General features: G+C 42.9%; 2 protein-coding genes across 5 annotated transcripts in view; one reads left to right on the top strand and one right to left on the bottom strand.

Moving 5' to 3' along the window:
- Nucleotides 1-12,544, bottom strand: part of SIRT6 (sirtuin 6) — a 28,798-nt gene extending 16,254 nt beyond the window's left edge. For 2 of the 4 annotated variants that reach the window (XM_033955770.1, XM_033955774.1), the window contains exons 1-2: nucleotides 12,387-12,544; nucleotides 6,454-6,581 (exon numbers count right to left, since the gene is read on the bottom strand). In XM_033955770.1, the coding sequence (XP_033811661.1) occupies nucleotides 6,454-6,581; nucleotides 12,387-12,452 (194 nt within the window). In that variant the 5' untranslated portion in view covers nucleotides 12,453-12,544. Of the gene's footprint in view, nucleotides 1-6,453; nucleotides 6,582-9,721; nucleotides 9,743-10,468; nucleotides 10,879-12,386 lie in introns of those variants that run through there. The other 2 variants (XM_033955773.1, XM_033955772.1) reach the window with 2 other exon arrangements.
- A 658-nt stretch (nucleotides 12,545-13,202) lies between these two features.
- The window catches only part of LOC117365969 (ankyrin repeat domain-containing protein 24-like), a 46,216-nt gene continuing 38,992 nt past the window's right edge, over nucleotides 13,203-20,426 (top strand). The window contains exon 1 of the mRNA XM_033956964.1: nucleotides 13,203-13,343. The gene's annotated coding sequence lies outside the window, so the exon portion shown is untranslated. The remainder of the gene's footprint in view (nucleotides 13,344-20,426) is intronic.

The following is a 20,426-nucleotide window of genomic DNA, read 5'->3' as shown; positions in this document are numbered from 1 at the left end:
AGAGCTCATAATGGGTTGCAGTTTAACATTCACAGTGTTAAAATATAACATTACATAGGGTTACAGTTGACATTCATAGGGTTACAATAAACATTACATCCGTGAAGATGATGCGGTATATAAACTTAAGGTTTAGTTTAGTTTACATGAGGTTGCGACTTTTCGATCAAGGTGTGCAGTACATAAAAATCTATCTAATAGTACAATCTAACACTTATCCTATATAATAAAACGCTAGCCGCGCATGTGCACTCCTGTCTGCGTGCTTCCGTGATCCGTAGGTCCGTGGCAGGCAGGAGAGCGGAAGGCGGTTAGGGCCCACACTGGAGCGCTGTGGCCGACCCAGGATCATGGGAGGATGCGCCGCGCAAAGTGCTGCACATGTACTGGAGGGAGAGGGACATACCGGTTCTGCACATACTGGCACAAACCTCCCTCCAGTGTTGGCAGCCGCAGCACGCTAAACAGGCTGTTTCGGGCTTTCTCCTGCAGTTGAGTCCCTCTGCCGCGTCACTGACGACGTCATCAATGACGCGACAGAGAGACTCAACGACAGAAGAAAGCCGAAGCAGCCTGTTTAGCGTGCTGCGGCTGCCAACACTGGAGGGAGGTTTGATATTAAAGTCATCTTGCTGGGAGGATTGCAGAGTCAGCGGGGGTTGGGCTGGGAGGGGAGAGACGCGTCTGCCTCGGGTGCGGTCCTGCCTACTTTATGTTTTCATTAAGACAGGACCGGCCAGAGAGAAAGACCTGAAGCCAGCAACAGCAATTAATTGTGAATGCTGCTGCTGCCCAATGAAGTAGTTAAATGAGGAAAGGGAGCAGAGGGGGAGAGAATGGCTTGGAGGGAAGGAGGAAGGTATGCCAGACCAAGGGAAAAGGAAGGAGGAGATGGAGAGAGGCCATATGGAACAGAGAGAGAGAGGGAGGACAATGGATGGAAAGAGAAGAGAGGAGCAAGACAGAGGGTGAACAGTAGATGGAAGGGGTAGAGAGAGGGAGACACACCGAATGGAAGTGTGGAGGACAGGGGGAGCAGACGTTGGAAGGAAGTGGGGAGGAGAAAGAAAAAAGGCCACATGCAGGATTGAGGGAAGAGAAATAAAGATAGACAGACAGGGGGCCAGGGAAAGACAGACAGAAAGAATGACAGCGTCCAAGGAGAGAGAGACAAATTTAAAAAAACAAAACAGACAGACAGACAGACATCTACTCTAGCACCCGTTAATGTAACGGGCTAAAACACTAGTGTTCCATAAGAGTTCAACTAGCTTAGCAGACGTGACATAATTTGGCTACCATGATTTCCCGCATATGGGCATTGTTTATACAAGGATGACCCATATCTACAAGTATCAATTGATTGGCCATAGTCTATAGAGGGTTCCTCAGGGGCAGTTACAGAGGAAGAGGGAAAAGGCAGTGTAATTGGGGCTAGGCAAAGAGGTAGGTTTTTTTAGCTTTCCTGAAGTTTAGAAAGCCCTGAAGGAATCTGATGTTTGGAGGTAGATTATTCCAAAGGTTTGGAAGGAAATGGGAGCAAGATCTTTTCCGGGCAGTTAAAGTTATTGAGAGCCACACTAGAACTCAAAACCTTTATTTTAAAGTAATCTGTATTCATAAGAATACTTCAGCAGCATACTTACTGAAAACGTGTACTGTTGGGGTTTTTTTTCTTCTTGAAATTTGCTTTGATATAGAAACATCATTTGCTGTCCATAGAGTAAACAAAATACCCAAGCAGGGAAAGAAGAGTTGCTTAAATTTTATGAAAGACTTGGCATTACAAAAGCAAGCTTACCTGTTCTTTGCTTACAATCTGTAACTCCTTTTACTTCACTCCCAGGTCTTGAGGGCTGCCAACAGGCCAAATTTTCAGGATAAACTTAATGAACATGCATGACTCATTGTCTGCAAAACTTTCTCATCCAGTCATTAGGGTTATTCTGAGTCCTGGCCCATTGGTGGCTTTTGAAGTCCGGGAGTGAAGACTAAGATGTCTAATTTTAAAGCAACTGGATGACTCCATGGTTAATATAATCACCTTGTATGCACTTTGGCTCTGTAATTTTTTCATGTGGCCTCTATTTTGGTTTGGCTTTTCCAGTACCGTATATACTCAAAATATAAACCAATCCGAATATAAACCGAGGTGACCTCCCCACCCCCCAAAAAAGGATGACTCTAGTATAAACTGAGATTAGAAATTTGGGTGATCCTGGTGAGCCAGTCTACAAAAACTGCTTTTTTCTAGACTACGCAGCATAAAATCTGTTTATATTTTTGGGATCTTCCCAGATAATTGTGAGCTAGATTGGCCACTGCTGGAAACAGGATACTGGGCTTAATAGACCTTCAGTCTATCCCAGTAAGGCAACTCTTATGTTCTTAATTAAGAGAATAGGCGACAAGATCTGATGTTCCTTTCCTTGTATTAAAATTAATCCAATAAAAAGGGTCACCTTATTTCCATTTTCTATTTATAAATGTTTATAAACACAGCTACAATACTACTTTATCCTAAAGCAAAAATATATATATATATATTCTACCTTTGTTGCCTGGTTTCTGCTTTCCTCATTTTCTGGTCATTCTCTTTCTTCTATCCACTGTCTGCCCTCTCTGCCTCTTCCATATGGCATCTGCTCTCTTTCTATACCTCTTCCAAAAACTGACTCTCCCTTCCATCTCTCCCCCACCCCCCATCCATGGCCTGGCATCTTGTCTTCTTCCCTCTGCTTCCCCCATGGTCTGGTATCTCTGTCTTCTTCCCTTCCATCTCTCCCTCCCTCCCCAGGTGGTTTTTAGCGTCTCTCTTCCTTTCCTCCCCTCAGATCTGGTATCTGTCTCCTCCCCTTCCCCCATGCTCATGCATCTCTCCCTTCCCTTTTTTTCCTTTCTCAATTTATTTTCTGCGTCTGTCTAGATTAAATTATCTCTTACTATCCAATCCTCAATTTCCCTCTTTTCATTCTACCTACAGCTTGCCACCGTTTTCCCTTACCCCTTGCAGTATCTCACTAACTCTAGCCTTTCCCCCAATCCAGCATGTGCCCTTTTATCTTTATCCCTTCTTTCCATCCAGTATGTGCTCTCTCTCTCCCCTCATTTGCTCCCCTCTTTTTCCTCCCTACTTCCATCCAGCAACTGCTCCCCCCTCTCTCTCCCACTCAGTTTATTAGGATTTTATATATCGCCTATCAAGGTTATCTAAGCAGTTCAGTGTCTGCTCCCCCCTCTCATCCCCACTTCCATCCAGCTTCTGCTCTCCTCTCTCTCCACTTCTATCCAGCATCTGCTCTCCTTTCTCTCCATTTCCATCCAGCATCTTCTTTCCTCTCTCTCCTCTCCACTTCCATCCAGTGTCTGCTCCCCCCCTCTCTACTTTCATTCAGCATCTATTCTTCTCTTACTCCCCCCATCTTCCATCTAGCATCTGTCATCATCCCCCTTTCACCACACAATAAGCCTGAAGCACCACTCGACCTCTTCCCCTTATCAGGCCATTTCTCTTCCTCTCATCTTCACAGCATTTTTCAAAAACAAAGTTTTTACTCTCAGAAGGCCCCTGATGCAGTTACCCTGATGGTTCTCCTCCGACACAATGCCCCCCATGATGAATCTCGAAGCCGCTATCCTCCATGCACACAAACCCCCGCCATCCTCCTCTATGCACACCCCACTCCCTGACATTGCACTTACCATTAGCACTGGAAACCTGCTGCTGCTGCCGTCAATTCTGTATTCTGATCCGGTGCGGGGCCTTGAGCATCTCCACATGCTCAAGACCTGCTTGCTCCCACCTTCTCTGAGAATCTCAGAGGGGACGGGAGCTGGCATGTTTTGAGCATGTGTAGATACTCAAAGCTCCACACCAGATCAGAATACAGCATTGACAGCGGCAGCAGGTTTCCAGTGCTAATGGTAAGTGCAATTTCAGGGAGTGGGGCGTGCATGGAGGAGTGGGGCATGTATTCAGCCTAGAAAGCGGGGAAATGGGCTTATTCTATTGAAGATTATAGCCCTGGTGATCATTGGGAGTTGGAATGGAGGACAGCCGCGCCATCGGTCTGGTGGTGGCTAAAATATAAACCAACTATAAACAACTCAGATGTATTGAAAACCAATGTATGTATAAACAACACTTCCAATGGGAGACTGGTGTGGTCAAAAGATGTTATAGCACTAAAAATGTACTGCAGAGGCTCAGCGAAACCAAAATCAATTCTTTATTGCTCAAAAAGAAGGAAAACGCCTCAGAAAAGGCCCTCCCACCTCCACAATAGTGGATCTCAAAAGTGGTTAAGCGGTAACCTCATAGGCAAAACCTTCTTGCAAAAATGAGCAATTGAATCAAAATTTGTGCTTCACTTAAATAATGAATTGAAGATAGAAGCAAAAATACTACTTATCTTAGAGCTGATCGGCACACCGACGGAGGCCAGCGTTTCATCGACAGGCTACATCAGGGTGTGACCCGACCGATCAGTCTGCAAAGAGAAGAAAAAAAAAGAAGAAAAAACATAGGAACTTAACAGTTTCACAATGAATTAACTCCTTGCTATAACAAAGCAAAAGCAAAAACGTACCTAAACAAGAGCGAATGCTAACGCTTCAAAAAGTCCAAAAAATGGCTCCCCTGGGGTGGCTCCGGAAATTCGGTTTTTAGTTTTTAAATCTTCCCGGTTAGATACGTCACCAACCGGAAGTAAATGAAAGGATAGCGTGACAGCTGAGAGGAATCTGGCAAAAACAATAACAGTCACCTCCACTACAACAATATTTATTTATTCTTATTTTTTATTTTGTTTATTATCTTCTTTTCTTTTTCTGTATTCTTCTGATATTAAATTTAGATGTTGTACTGAAGTCTTGAAGTTCTAATAAAACGTACTCCAATCTAGTCTCTGGTTTAGCCCAACAGGCTCTTCACTGTTGAGTAAGTGAATCCAAAATTGCTCTGCTCGCAATAAACGAGTAGGGCGATTGTTAGTTCCTTCCTTCCTCACGCTATCCTTTCATTTACTTCCGGTTGGTGACGTATCTAACCGGGAAGATTTAAAAACTAAAAACCGAATTTCTGGAGCCACCCCAGGGGAGCCATTTTTTGGACTTTTTGAAGCGTTAGCATTCGCTCTTGTTTAGGTACGTTTTTGCTTTTGCTTTGTTATAGCAAGGAGTTAATTCATTGTGAAACTGTTAAGTTCCTATGTTTTTTCTTCTCTTTGCAGACTGATCGGTCGGGTCACACCCTGACGTAGCCTGTCGGTGAAACGCTGGCCTCCGTCGGTGTGCCGATCAGCTCTAAGATAAGTAGTATTTTTGCTTCTATCTTCAATTCATTATTTAAGTGAAGCACAAATTTTGATTCAATTGCTCATTTTTGCAAGAAGGTTTTGCCTATGAGGTTACCGCTTAACCACCTTTGAGATCCACTATTGTGGAGGTGGGAGGGCCTTTTCTGAGGCGTTTTCCTTCTTTTTGAGCAATAAAGAATTGATTTTGGTTTCGCTGAGCCTCTGCACATTTTTAGTGCTATAACATCTTTTGACCACACCAGTCTCCCAGTAAAATATAAACCAAGACACCCATTTTTGGGCCAATATTTTGGCCCAAATCTCAGTAGAGTATATATGGTAGCAGCCTCAAAATGCAACCTGGTTGTGCCCTTCAATTGCAAACTGCCAAACGATGTTCCCACTCCCACTTCATATCGAGCCAGTGGAATCAACGGCCCCCACAAATTAGATCCCTCAAAAGGACTCCTCAACTTTAGGAAAGCAATAAAAGCATACTTCTTCACCTAATTCTCCTGCCCACGACCGATGGAACACAAAGAAATGTTTATTGGTACTAGATCTTCGGTATGCGTCGTGTTAGGATAAAATCTTGTATTGAAAAACCTTGCATTGTAACTATGACAAATTGTAACCTGTAAACTGTATATTATGTATATTGGTATTAGATCCCTAGTATGTAGAGTTAAGACAAAAACTTGTATAAAAAAAACTTTAGCAAATTGTAATTTCTTAACTGTATACAGTATTATGTAACCAGTTCTGAGCTCTTTAGGGAGAATGGGATAAAGAATGAACTGAACTAACTAACTAAATGGAGATTTACATGTAGGTTTGCCGAGTATTTCTTAGGTCTACACCAGTAGCTCACAACCCAGCCAGCCAGGTTTTCAGGCTATCCACCTTGAATATGCATAAAATGCATCTGCATACTAAGGAGAGAGTGCAAGCAAACCTCTCTCATGATTATCCATGGTGGATATCCTGAAAACATGACTGGCCTGTGCCCAAGGACTGGGTTGAGAACCACTGGTCTCCGCATAACACACACATAAGTACATACTGTCCTGGCTGGAAAGATTTAACGCAAACACACTATTTTCTTCCAGTGATGATAAATGTCATCCAGCCGACATCCATACACAAGAGCTCTCACCTGAAATCTGGTATCCCTGAAGCCGTGCTGATTCCAGCCCCCGTGTGAACTACCACATAAGAAGAATTTTGGATCAACTCAGCCAACTTATGCACTTTCCTATCTACTTCTTCTTGGGAATCAAAAATCTGGGGTGAGAGAAAGAAGGGGTCAGAGACTTTCAAATTTATCTTTCAACCAATTTTATTGATGACAAATAGGCAAGTCAACAGCACTTTAGTCAACCATTATACATTACAATTAATCAATAGCCAGCAGTGAACAACAAATCAGTCATCAGATAAATTTCCATATTACTCCCCAACTTCCCCATTATCTCCCCCCCCCCTCTTTCCAATAAATGAGGTCTGTCTTCCTTTACCACTTAGAACAACCCCAGGTATTGTTACTTATAAGCCAAAAGGCATAAGAACATTGTATATAACAACAGTGAAAACATATAATATTCATTCAAAAACAACTGTATTCCATCCCCTCCAAGAAAAGAGAAACTATAATAACGTAAACCCACTAATTGTTAAGGCCTCCCCAGATACCAAAGAATGGAGTCTTCATGAACTGCTATCCCAACCTCTATGTCAATCAAAGTTATCAACCCAACCCACACCAGCCTCCCCAGCAGCAAGACTTTCACATTTAAAACACCCATCCCATTACATAGCCATAAGCCAGAATGACATTAGCTCAGCTAAAAAGTGTTTACCATAGCACTCACAGACCACTCAGACTTGAAAGCCCTCCAGAGCCCTCCTTAGAACTGAAAAAAATAACTGCTGCAGCTGTAAATGATGCATTAAAATGACAGGTTTTATAGTGGGGTTAAATAAAAGAACCTCAATTCTCCACTCAAAAAAAAGGGAAGAACCATAACAAGCCTCTTGCACACACAGGTACAAGAAAAAGTGGAGTAAATGAACTGGAGGCGGTCAGGTTTATTATAAAACACCAAATCATAACATTTAAGAGATAATAAAACCAAATACATAAATGATGACAGATTCTAGGGTTAGTGCTAGTCCATGAGGCAAAAATGCCTGTTAATCAAGGAGAGGTCTTGGAAAGTTGGTCCTCAACCTGGCAGCTAGGCTTCAATGCTAAGAAATGTAAGGTCATGCACCTCGGAAGCGGAAATCCATGCAGGACGTACTTCTTGAACGGAGAAACTTTAACTAGGACTTCAGCAGAACGAGATTTAGGAGTAATCATCAGTGCAGACATGAAAACTGCCAATCAAGTGGAGAAGGCTTCATCTAAGGCAAGGCAGATATTGGGTTGTATCAATAGAAGTTTCGTCGGCCGAAAGCCTGAAGTCATAATGCCGTTGTACAGGGCCATGGTGAGACCTCATCTGGAGTACTGTGTGCAATTCTGGAGGCCACATTACAGTAAAGATGTGCGCAGAATTGAATCGGTTCAACGGACGGCCACCAGGATGATCTCGGGGCTCAAGGGTCTCTCGTACGAAGAGAGACTGAACAAATTGCAGCTCTACACTCTTGAGGAACGTAGGGAGAGGGGAGACATGATCGAAACATTTAAGTACCTCACGGGACGTGTCGAAGTGGAAGATGATATTTTCTTTCTCAAGGGACCCTCGGCCACAAGAGGGCACCCGCTCAAACTCAGGGGCGGAAAATTTCATGGCGACACCAGAAAGTATTTCTTCACAGAGAGAGTGGTTGATCATTGGAACAAGCTTCCAGTGCAGGTGATCGAGGCAGATAGCGTGCCAGACTTTAAGAATAAATGGGATACCCATGTGGGATCCCTACGAGGGTCAAGATAAGGAAATTGGGTCATTAGGGCATAGACAGGGGGTGGGTAAGCAGAGTGGGCAGACTTGATGGGCTGTAGCCCTTTTCTGCCGTCATCTTCTATGTTTCTATGAGGTGCAATATAGGGCTCCTTTTACAAAGGTGCATTAGGGCCTTAACACGTGGAATAGCGAGTGCTAGCCGCTACCACCGCCTCTTGAGCAGGCAATAGTTTTTCGGGTACCACAAGCTATAGTGCATGCTAATCCGGTGCATGCGCTAAAAACGCTAGCACACCTTTGTAAAAGGAGCCCATAGTCAATTGCACCAACAGGTGACGTCAAAAGGTCCGAGATTGATGCTAGCTAACGAGGCAATATTGCCTGTAATAACCAAAATGATCCTGAGGTGCAGAAAGCCAAATGTAGGAGTGTCAACATGGATGAGCAGCATTGGATAATAGTGCTGATATAAAGAACAAAATGTTTACGGAATAGTAACATAGTACATGATGGCAGAAAAAGACACGAATGGTCCATCCAGTCTGCCCAACCATACATGCTCCATAAGTTAATCATTTAATTTAAATGGTCCTTTTTCTTAGATATTTCTGGGCCAGAAACCCAGAGTTCTGCCCAGAAGTGTGCTTAGGTTCTATTTACTGGAGTCTCCGTCAAAGATCACTCCAGCCCATCTTAACCATCCCAGTCATCGAAGCCCTCCCCAGCTCGTCCTCAACTGAATGTCCATGTATGGGGCACAGACTGTGTAAGTCTACCCAGTGCTGGCCTTAGTTCCTTCAATATATACACATTATTTTCCGATTAGACATCCTCTGTATTCATCCCACACTTGTTTGAACTCTATCACCGTTTTCCTCTCCATCACCTCCCTCGGGAGCGCATTAACCACCCTATCTGTAAATAAGAATTTCCTAACATTGCTCGAGTTCACCACCCCTCAACCTCAAATTATACCCTCTGGTTTTACCATTTTCTTTCTCTGGAAAAGATTTTGTTCTACGTTAATACCTTTCAAGTATTTGAATGTCTGAATCATATTTCCCCTATCCCTCCTTTCCTCTAGGGCAGGGCTGCCCAAGTCCGGTCAGATCTACTGGCAGGCCAGGTTTTCAGGATATCCACAATGAACATGCATGAGAGAGATTTGCATACCAAGAAGGCAGTGCAGGCAAATCTCTCTCATGCATATTCATTGTGGATATCCTGAAAAACTGTCCTGCCAGTAGATCTTGAGAACCGGACTTGGACAGCCCTGCTCTAGGGTGTACATCAGGGGTGCACAACTCTGGCCCTTGAAGGCTGAATCCAGTCGGGTTTTCAGGATTTCCCCAGTGAATTTGAACCATTTGCCTGCACTGCTTCCATTGTATGCATATTCATTTAGGAAATCCTGAAAACCTGGCCTGACAAGGGCCGAAGTTGTGCACCCCTGGTATACATATTCAGGGCTTCCAGTCTCTCTTCATACGTCTTCTGGTGCAAACCTCTTACCATTTTCATCACCTTCCTCTGGACCGCTTCAAGTCTTTTCATGTCCTTTGCCAGATATGGTCTCCAAAATTGAACGCAATACTTCAAGTGGGGCCTCACCATTGATCTGTACAGTGGCATTAACACTTTCTTTCTTCTACTAGCCATACCTCTCTCTATACAGCCTAACATCCTTCTAGCAACAGCCGCCACCTTGTCACACTGTTTATTTGCCTTTAGATCTTCATACACTATCATCCCAAGGTCCCTCTCATCTTCCAGCACATACGGCTCTGTCCAATTTCTAATCCCCAAATGCATTACTCTGCACTTCTTTGCATTGAATTTTAGTTGCCAGATATTAGACCATTCCTCTAACTTTTGCAGATCTTTTTTCATATTTTCCACTCCCTCCTCAGTGTCTACTCTGTTACAAATCTTGGTATCAGCCACAAAAAGTTATACTTTTCCTTCTAACCCTTTGGCAATGTCGCTCACAAACATATTGAACAGGATCAGCCCCAGCACCGATCCCTGAGGGACTCCACTACTCACCTTTCCCTCTTCTGAGCAAATTCTATTAACCACCACCCTCTGGTGTCTGTCGGTCAACTAGCTTCTAATCCAGTTCACCACTTTGGGTCCTAACTTCAGTCCGCCAAGTTTGCTCAAGAGCCTTCTATGATGAACCATCTAGCATATGCCCTTGATCCAATTCTCCGGTCACCTAATTAAAAAATTCAATCAGATTTGTTTGGCACGATTTACCTTTAGTAAAACCATGTTGTCTTGGATCCTGTAACTCATTTGATTCTAGGAATTTCACTATTCTTTCTTTCATCAACGCTTCCATTAATTTTCCAATAACCAAAGTGAGGTTTACCGGCTTGTAGTTTCTCGCTTCATCTCTGCAACCATTTCTGTGAATAGGGACCACATCCACTCTTCTCCAATCACTAGGAACCACTCCTGCCTCCAAAGATTTGTTGAATAAATCTTTAATAGGACCTGCCAGAACTTCTCTGAGCTCCCTCAATACCCTAGGATGGATCCCATTGCTTTGTCCACCTTCAATTTTTCAAGTTGTTCATAAACACTTTCTTCCATGAACGGCACGGCATCTACTCCATTCTCGTGTGTAACTTTGCCAGATAATCTCAGTCCTTCTCCAGGAGCTTCTTCCAAGAACACAGAACAGAAGTATTTGTTTAACATGTTTGCTTTTTCAACATCACTCTTCACATATCCACAGTACATACTTGCCTGTATGACAGCTTCAGATGTTATGGGCAGTTCTGTTAGAGCAGCAAGCAGGTCTCTGGAGTAGCCTGGTGGTCAGTACAGTGAAGAAGGGGACCCAGGTCCATATCCCACTCTAACTACTAGAGTGGTGGAAGGTGTGAGCCCAACAAAAACCTAAAGTACCATCATACAGGCGTTACCTGCAGGCTAAAGGGTTATTGTTGTGGTGTACATCTGGGTCTAATAGGTTTTGGAGGGCTCACAACATAATATACTGTACAGGGGTTATAGTGCGATGTGTACCTGGGACATTTTATGTGAAGTTCACTGCAGTGCCCCCTAAGGTGGATCACTGCTCTTTTGGGATGTTTGTGTGTCCAGTCTACTAAAAATGCTAGCCCTTCTTACATCCATTTCCAAACAAACACAAAATTTTTTTTTTTAAATACACACCACAATAACAAAACCCAAGATAGATGTTTTAGAGTTTTGAAAACGAGCATGTTTCAACATTACATTGAAAATAGCCCTCTATGTCAACTGGCTCTCCTTTATCTACTATTGACAGAATGAGCAGTAGAATGTGCAAGGTATAACCTTTACTAATCACAGTATAAGGCAGTCTAATTTACAACCAGTGTATACATTCACTAAGGAATTACAGATTTGGTAAAACCAGCAATGCAACATATTTAAAAGTTTTTGAATGTGAAATATAGGCACTACTATACTCTTATAGAAATTGTGGAAAAATCAACTATTCTAAACTAGTAAAACCAGAATAAAAGTGCAAATGTTTTTTAAGAATTTGGATAAAAGAACATACATGTACAATACTGAGCAGATCCAATTTGGTTTAAACACAAAGGGCCTGATTCTCTAAAAGTGCGTCCCGATTTTAGGCAGCACCTAGCTGATTGGCCAGACAAGACTTTCCAAGACAAAATCCATATTGATTCTGTCCCATGTCTCGTGTGCTCAGAAAAATGTAAATGTATTTTACTGAGAATTAGGCTAAAAAGCCTGTTTATGATTTAGATCCCTTAAAACAGTAACCCCACATCTTTTTCCTACCTTCCTTACAGGCCCATTCCCTTTCTCAGGCTCTATTCTTTATCTCTTCTCTCTCATTGCAACGGTGGCGCCTCCAGTTCCCTCCTTCTTTCACACAAGACTACATTTCCAGACTCTCCCACCAGGGCTCTACTCCCTTACGCCACTGTCCCACCCAGGACCTCCCTCTCTCGTTATGCTTTGTCAGTGCATTTTAAACAGAGCTCCAGACTCCAACGCAGTTTTTCCTACTTGAGCAGGTCCTTTACTTTCCGTCTACTCAGCCCGATCATCTCTCCGGACACCGGGTACCGTAACTGTGTGCAACGATCAAAAGCTGCCAATAAATATTACTTAAATGTCTAACTTCCCCCTACAAAACACCCCTCACCTCCGGCAGGCCGCATATCCCCTTGTCCGGGTAAGGAGATAGCCCCGCCGCGTAATTCACCGACATCCCGACCTCGTACAGTCGTTCGTTCCCACCCTACTTTTATCAATAAAGATTCAATTGTTGAGGAAACCCTGACTAAAGGGCGGGACCAACGGAGGAAACTCAGGTTCTAACTGGCTGTCTCAGTGTTGCGGGGCGTGCTAACGTGAAAGCGGGTATGGTTATTGTGCAGCACCAGCATACGGAAGTGACGTTAAGAAATGCAAACGTCAGGGTGGCCATGTTTGGTTTGGGCTATTATCTACGTAATAACATTGTTGCGTCAAGCGTTGACAGGTTACGCACACGTTGTCTGTGCCACAATGTAAATCTTTAATTGTATATAGATTGTTTTTAAAGCTGTTATTTTTGTTCTGCTTGACAAGAAATGAGAAAACAAGTTGATACTTATTTAATCTTGCCATACTTTTTATTGTTGTGCTGACAATTCTTGATTTATATGTTTATCTCTTGGTAAGAGGTGGGCATACAATTGCAAAACTTTAAGAGTACAATCGTTATATCCCCCCCTACTCAAAAACACATGGAAATATCTCTCTTTACTGAATATAAATTCAACCATTTTTTTCCAGCATCTTCACAATCGCAGTAACGTCAGATCTGTCCAAGAGGCAAGTACTGTAAAGTAAACGAACGAACACACATCAGTAGTCAGCCTGGATGCTTGTCTATACTTGGTCAAGCAGTAACTTTAAACTTCCTGCAGTATATCCCGCCCTGCTTTCACTGTCATTGGTGAGCAGTACGGGATGCATGTCCTCGGCCATCTGGGAAGTCAATGTGATGAGGAAAGGTGATACATTAGTTCCAGCCTGTCCTATTCTTTGCAAGAAAAGCACAGAGCTTTAGAGAAAGAGAGAGGGGACCAGCTGTGGGCTAAGAAGCAGCAATAAGGTAGGGAAAAAGAACTGTTTCAATAACGTGGACGTATGCAACTGTTTTGTTTATTGGTTTACAAATTTTACACATTTCTGCCTCTTTGAAGAAGTTCTTCCAAGGTATTATACAGGGTTGTATGAGAAACAGGATATTCACGTTTATTCTCTGGTTTTGTGTGATGCTCTGAGAAGATGTACTGGGGGTAGTACAATATGGACCTTGAAAGTTCTGAGATCTGAGCAGCCAGTGCTGTGGACATGATGTTAAAAGTAGCTTTGTAATTTCACATTAACAAAAAGATGTTTGACATGGAAAGAGGACCATCTTTCATTTTAAGAAGATGGCCACTTTCGGTCTACTAGATAGGAGTCCCATGTAATCAGATGCAGTGGAAGGGATATGTACAGAATGGAGCTGTGGTCTGCAGCCCTGGCTTATGGCTGGTCCAGTATCTTTTCATATGATGGAAGGTATTGGAACCTATTAGAACTTCAAGAGATATCAGTGGAGTAGGTCTCATATCATAGCATCAAATCTCAATATATATTAGGTTAAAATATAGCCCAATTTGCCACCACAAGGACTAGCACAATGTAGCATATCCTGATAAATCTCAGTATCATAGCACAATATGAATATAAGAAAAGCTAAGCTGAGTCAGAGCAAGGTTCATTGAGTATGGTATTCTGTCTGACAGTGGCCAGTCTGGGCACAAGTACCCAGTAAATCCCGAAAAGTATATCTATTTACCAAGGTTTATTTTCAAAGATGAACAATGACTCTCCCAAGTCTACGTGGCTAATAACTTTTTTATGGCTATTTCCGCCAGGACACAGAAGAAACATAGTGGGAATGACCCCATGGTCAAACCAGGATTTCATCAAGGATGTCCTTAATTCAGCAGTGGTGTACAATGCATACATGCTCAGGATTAACAATTATAGTAAGTCAATGGGACTCAACACAGGCTGTGTTTTGGTATCATTGCCTTCATCAAGAGTTTTCAAAAAATAGGATAGATAACAACAATATGATCAACTTTTTAAATAATAATTTAAGAATAAAAAAGTGTGAAAGATTGAGTGATTATGCATTGTGATTAAGGAAAAGGGAAGACGAGATGAACAAAGATGTCTACTTAAAAAAAAAGATTATAAAGGATTGTAGTATGTAACACAGTGATTGACCAATCTTGTGTCTACTTCTAAATGGGAGTGCAGAGAAAATGCTGATAAGACAAGCTGAAAGATGAATGAAAGGAGTTGTAATTTATGATGCTGTGATCAGACATCTTGTGTGAATTTAAAAATGTGCTTACTTAATATTTATGAACAATGCAGTGTTCATAGCTGTTGTGAACTAAAATGTAATCCAGCATATCTAGATGAGATGTTTTATATGTTAACAGGATTAAAAGAAAATCAGCCAAATAGATTATTATCAAAGAAACCAGTCTTAGCTATCTTAAGTCAAACATATAATACATGAGTGCCACTATGGGGTCCTTTTATCAAGTGCGGTAGGGGGTTTAATGCGCGTAATACCGTGCGTTAAACCACTTGCCGTTAAACCACCGCGCGTTAAACCACCTTCATTGAGCAGGCGTTAGGTTTTTAGCCGGCCGCAGGGGTTAGCGTGTGATGAAATGTCCGACGCGCTAACCCCGCTAGCGCGGCTTGATAAAAGGACCCCTATATGTAAGAAAACACCAGAGCAATTAAACTGTTCATATGTGCATGGAGTTCTTTTCTTATCAAGAGATTGAGCTAACTTTATCAGTCTCACATGTGTTACCAAAAACAAATGGAAAGTACTTTTAAAATGGAGGACTATCAAAAAAGTCAACTCACATTTCTATTTAACAAAAAATAAGTTACCTCATTAACTGTCTTTATATAAGAGGCTCCTACAATAAACCCCTTCAAAATACAAAATTACACCCGACTAAAGGAAAGTGCAACTATGAGTTGAATTCCTAATGTAGGCACATACCTGTTTAAAAAATGTAAAACAATTTTGCCTCCCCATCTAGTAGTAACAGGAGATGGTTTTGCTATGGCTGGGTGGGGAGATCACTTCTTATGCCGCTGGCTGCGAATCACAAAGGTATCAAAAGCTGAACAATTTTCTAAACGTCTCGCTGAGTGGTCACCACCCTTGGCAGTTCTGCACACATAGAACATGCCTAATACACAGAAAATGCTTTAGAAAAAGAAAGATTAGATTCTTACCTCGATAATCGTCTCTTTTGTAGATGTATCTACTGTGTTTCCCTGAAAATAAGACCTACTCTGAAAATAAGTCCTAGCATGATTTTCAGGGTAGGTCTAAATATATGCCCTACCCCCGAAAATAAGCCCTAGTCGCCGGAAGCAGCAGCAGTGCTTTCCCCCCCACCCCCCATCCATCTCTCCCTCCCATCCGAACCGCGAGACAGAAAGAAATACCTTATAACAAACCAGCAGCGTCGGCAGCAATCTTGACAGGCTGCTTCGTGGCCTGAACCGTTCCACTGCTGCGTTGCTGAAATAAGCACCCAATAATTGCTGATAAAGCTGAAAGCCTTAAAAGAATCAATACATATAGAAACTTAGGGCTCCTTTTACAAAGCTGTGTTAGGCTTTTTTATCGCTGGCTGTGGCGGTTAGCTCTGACACTCATAGAATTCCTAAGAGCTAATACCGCCACAGCTGGCGATAAAAAAAACTAACTTGGCTTCATAAAAGGAGAGGTTAGTTACAAACATTTTTTTTTTCCTAAAAGGAAATAAAATCATCTTGTCTTCCCCTTTCACTCAGTCACAATACACAATCACTAGCACTCTCTTCGCTCAATCTTTCACACCTTTTTATTACTTAAAAATTTGGTCATATTGTTGTCTATCCTATTTTTGAGAGTACCTGATGAATGCATTGATGCCGAAACACGGTGTGTGTTGATTCCCATTTTCTCACCACAGTTATTAATCCTGAGTGTATGTGCATTATATGCCAGTGCTGAATAAAGGACATCCTTTATGAAATCCTGGTTCACCTGTGTTTCTTCTGTGGTTGCGTCATGTGGGAGCACCTTGGTTTTACAATATAATATAATACAATACAGGCAGTTCCCGAGTTACAGACACCTGACTTAAGTACGATTCGTACTTAAGAACATAGTTACAGCTTCATTTGATTTCATTGAGCAGTATTTCCAGCGGCATAGACTCCTACACTTCTCCTGTAGCATTCAGGAATGATGCATGGCCACATTAAAAACAGTGTGTGGTTGTGCATGCTGTACCTTAGAGGAAACACTGGTAGGGACAGTTGGCCCTTTTGTAACGCCATTTATCTTGGCATCACTAAGAACTGCCTTCAAAGACTATAATTGATTCAGAATACCACCGCGAAGTTGATCTATGGAAAGAGCAAATTCGACCATATGACTCCTTTGCTTTTCTCTCTCCATTGGCTTCCAGTTTATTTTAGAATTCAGTTTGTGTTTATGTATTGTTTTTAAGATTTTACATGGTATCTTTGCTCCTCTTGTTCCTTTGCTATGGAATGTTTATAGATTTTCATATGCGAGAGGCATTCATCGATTTAAACTTTCTCTTCCTTCTAGGAAGGAGTTAAGAATTTTAGCAGCTCTCTGGCGTTTAAATTTCAGCCAATTATGGAATGAACTTCCCCTAATTTTGAGGTATCCCAGTTTCTTCCAACTCTGCTGTAAACTTCTAAAAACTTTTTTATTCGCTAAACATTTTGAAAACTAACTCTCTAGTATTTCAGTTTACTTAATTTTTTAAAATTTATTGTTAACCGCTTCCTTTGGTTCAAGACCCGGTATATAAGGTTAAATTTTAGTTTAGTTTAGGAAAGCAGCAAGAATCTTAAAATCTACAAGTTCTGAGTTACATACAAATTTGACTTAAGAACAGCTTTAAAAACGTAACTTGTTCTTAACTTGAGGACTGCCTATACAATACAATCTTTATTTGTATACTGTCAATACCTCCATGAAGTTTGTTTTCTTCATTCTTTGTACATTATTTCCTCCAGGAACAATGCAGCATATTCTAACATAACTCTGCATCCTATAATAATGCAAAGTCAACCAACAGAAAAAAAAACAATATATCCACAGTAAAACAATGAACAAAAGTGTGACGTGCGAGTGAAAAACTAAACACAGATGTGAAACATTGTTCCTGGAGGAAATAATGAAATGCTAAACACAGATTTGAAAGACTTTATTCAGTCTATCCTAGTCCAGTCCTTTTTATTCTGTGAACCGCCTAGAACTTTTTAGGGGTCGGCGGTATCGAAAAATAAAGTTATTATTATTATAAAATCCTAGCTGCGCATGCGCACTCCTATCTGCGTGCTTCCATGATCCGTAGGTCTGTGGCCACAGGAGTGCGCATGCGCGAGTCCCCAGCCTTACACCTACCTACACTCGCCGGCAGGACTTGCCACCAGCGCTAGATTCCCTGCTCTACAAAAACGGGGGTCGTAGGAGGCCCGAAATCGCCCAAACTCACAGACATATACTGGCACAAACCTCCCTCCAGCGTTGGCAGCTGCAGCACGCTAAACAGGCTGCTTCGCGGCTTTCTCCTGCTGGTGAGTCTCCTGCTGGTGACGTCATCAGTGACGCGACAGAGGGGCTCAACTGCAGGAGAAAGCTGCGAAGCAGCCTGTTTAGCGTGCTGCGGCTGCCAACACTGGAGGGAGGTTTGTTAAGGTCATGTCGCATGGGAGGGAGACATAAGAGAGTCACCGGGGTTTGGGCTTGGAGGGTAGAGAAGCGTCTGCCTCGGGTGCTTCAGGTAGCAGCAAAGTTTAAAATTTGCTGCTGTTGCCGGCTTCAGGCCTTCTTCTCTGGTAGGTCCTGCCGGCAAAAGCAATGAATTGTGAATGCTTCTACTGCCCGATGAAGTTCAAGGAGGAAAGGGAGCAGAGGGGGAGAGAATGGCTTGGAGGGAAGAAGATATGGCAGGGCATGGAGGGAAGGAGGAAGGTATGCCAGACCAAGGTAAAAGGAAGGGGGAAAGGAAGGAGGAGATGCCATATGGAACAGAGAGAGAGAGAGAGAGAGGGCGGACACTGGATTGAAAGAGAAGAGAGAGCAGTGAATGGAAGGGGCAAAACAGAGGGTGAACAGTAGATGGAAGGGGTAGAGAGAGGGAGACAGACACTGAATGGAAGTGTGGGGGACAGGGAGAGCAGACGTTGGAAGGAAATGGAGAGGAGAAAGAAAAAAGGGCACATGCAGGATTGAGGGAAGAGGATAGAGTTAGAAATAAAGATAGAGAGACAGGGGGCCAGGGAGAGACACAGACAGAAAGAATGACAGACAGACAGCGTCCAAGGAGAGAGACAAATAAAAAAAAACAGACAGACATCTACTCTAGCACCCGTTAATGTAATGGGCTAAAACACTAGTAAAACATATAATTGGATAATCCACACGTGTGAATGGTGAAAGGGACCCAACACGGTCCGTGTTTCGACTAACACGTCTTCCTCAGGGGTCCCAATGTAAATATATCAAAGCACATATGTGGATAATATGACATAAGCCCATGTACATGGGTAACTCTAAGAATGCCTCTCAAAATAAAGCCTGCATCAGTCTCTTTTGCTTTTGTTCGTCCTTTAATAATGCAGCATATTCATTCAAAAAGTAAAGAGGGCAGTTCTATAAACTGGCGCCTAGAGGTGCACACCAAAGATGTCATTAATTGACAGATGCCTATGTGCACTAGGCGCTATTCTATAAAGTAGCACCTAAGTGCCATAGCATCTAACTTTAAGGAAGGTGTACACATGGGTGGGCATGAGCATGTCTCTCCGTTATGTTCATAGTTTATAGAATACTATACATTTTCAAGCCACTTACACATACAAAATACCATAGGTTTCTATTGCACTTTGTGTGTCCAAGTGATTTGAAAATGAGCTCCAATAAATGAGCTTGGTACATTTAGGCATCCTGATTTACTCCTGATGTTGAGATGGTGTACAAGGGTATGTCTAAATATGGGTGTGCCACTGCCGTCCTACTCCAAGATGCTGTTATGGAATTGGCACTAAGCACACAGTATTCAAAATTCAAGTTTATTCTGTCCGATATTCAGCATTATTTAACCGGCTGGGAACAATTCCCAAATGACTAAATAGCACTAAGCCATTTAACTGCTGCTATTTAGAAGGAGATAGCAGCTATCTCTCACTGAATATCCTGGTCACCAGTGGCATACCAAGGTGGGGGAGAGTGGTTCACTCTGGGTGCAGCCCATAAGGGGGTGCTCTGAAGACTCCTCTGAGGGCTGGTGTCAAGAACTTATTCCCAGCAGCAACAGCATTCACAATTCACTGCTCCTGCCTGCGTCGGACCTTCCTCTGTGCCGGGTCCAGCCTACTTCCTGTTTCTGCAAAGGCAGGGTCCAGCAGAGAGAATGGCCTGACACCGGCAAGAGCAGCAAATTGTGAATGTTGCACTGCCAACTGCAGGGTGACAAAGGGAGGGAGGGAGGGGATAGGAGGGGGAAAGAAAAGCTGCACCCGATTGGGGAGAGGGAGGGAGAAGGAAGACCAGTGAAGGGAGACAATATGAAAGAGAGATGCCAGACCATGGGGAAGGAAAGGAGAGAGGGAAAGGAAGGAAGAAGAGGAGATGCCAGGCCATGGAGGGAAAGGAAGAGATGCCAGGGTATGGGGAGAGGGAAAGGAAGGTGACAGAGATGCCAGACCAGAGAGAAAGGAGGGAGGGAAAGGAAAGAGAGGAGATACCAGAGCATGGAGGAGGAGGGAGAGATGGAAGGGAAGGAGAGAGATGCCAGGGCATCAGGAAAGGGAAGGAGACTGAGATGCCAAACCATTGGGAAAGAAGGGAGGGAGGGAAATGAAGGAAAGGAGATGCCAGAGCATGGAGGGAAAGGGAGAGATGAAAGTAGAAGAGAGGAGAGAGATCCCGGGGCATGGGGAAGGGAAGCAGATGCTAGACCATGGGATGAGTTGGGGTTGGAAGCAGAGAAGGAAAGGAAAAGGGAGAGATGCCAAAGCATGGGGGGAAGGAGTGGAGACAGAAAGAGAAAAATGGAAGGAACAG

The sequence above is a fragment of the Geotrypetes seraphini genome, chromosome 8 (assembly GCF_902459505.1).
Source record: "Geotrypetes seraphini chromosome 8, aGeoSer1.1, whole genome shotgun sequence".
Classification (NCBI taxonomy): domain Eukaryota; kingdom Metazoa; phylum Chordata; class Amphibia; order Gymnophiona; family Dermophiidae; genus Geotrypetes; species Geotrypetes seraphini.
Note: the sequence above shows the minus strand (reverse complement) of the source record. Positions and strands in the feature narration are given on the sequence as shown.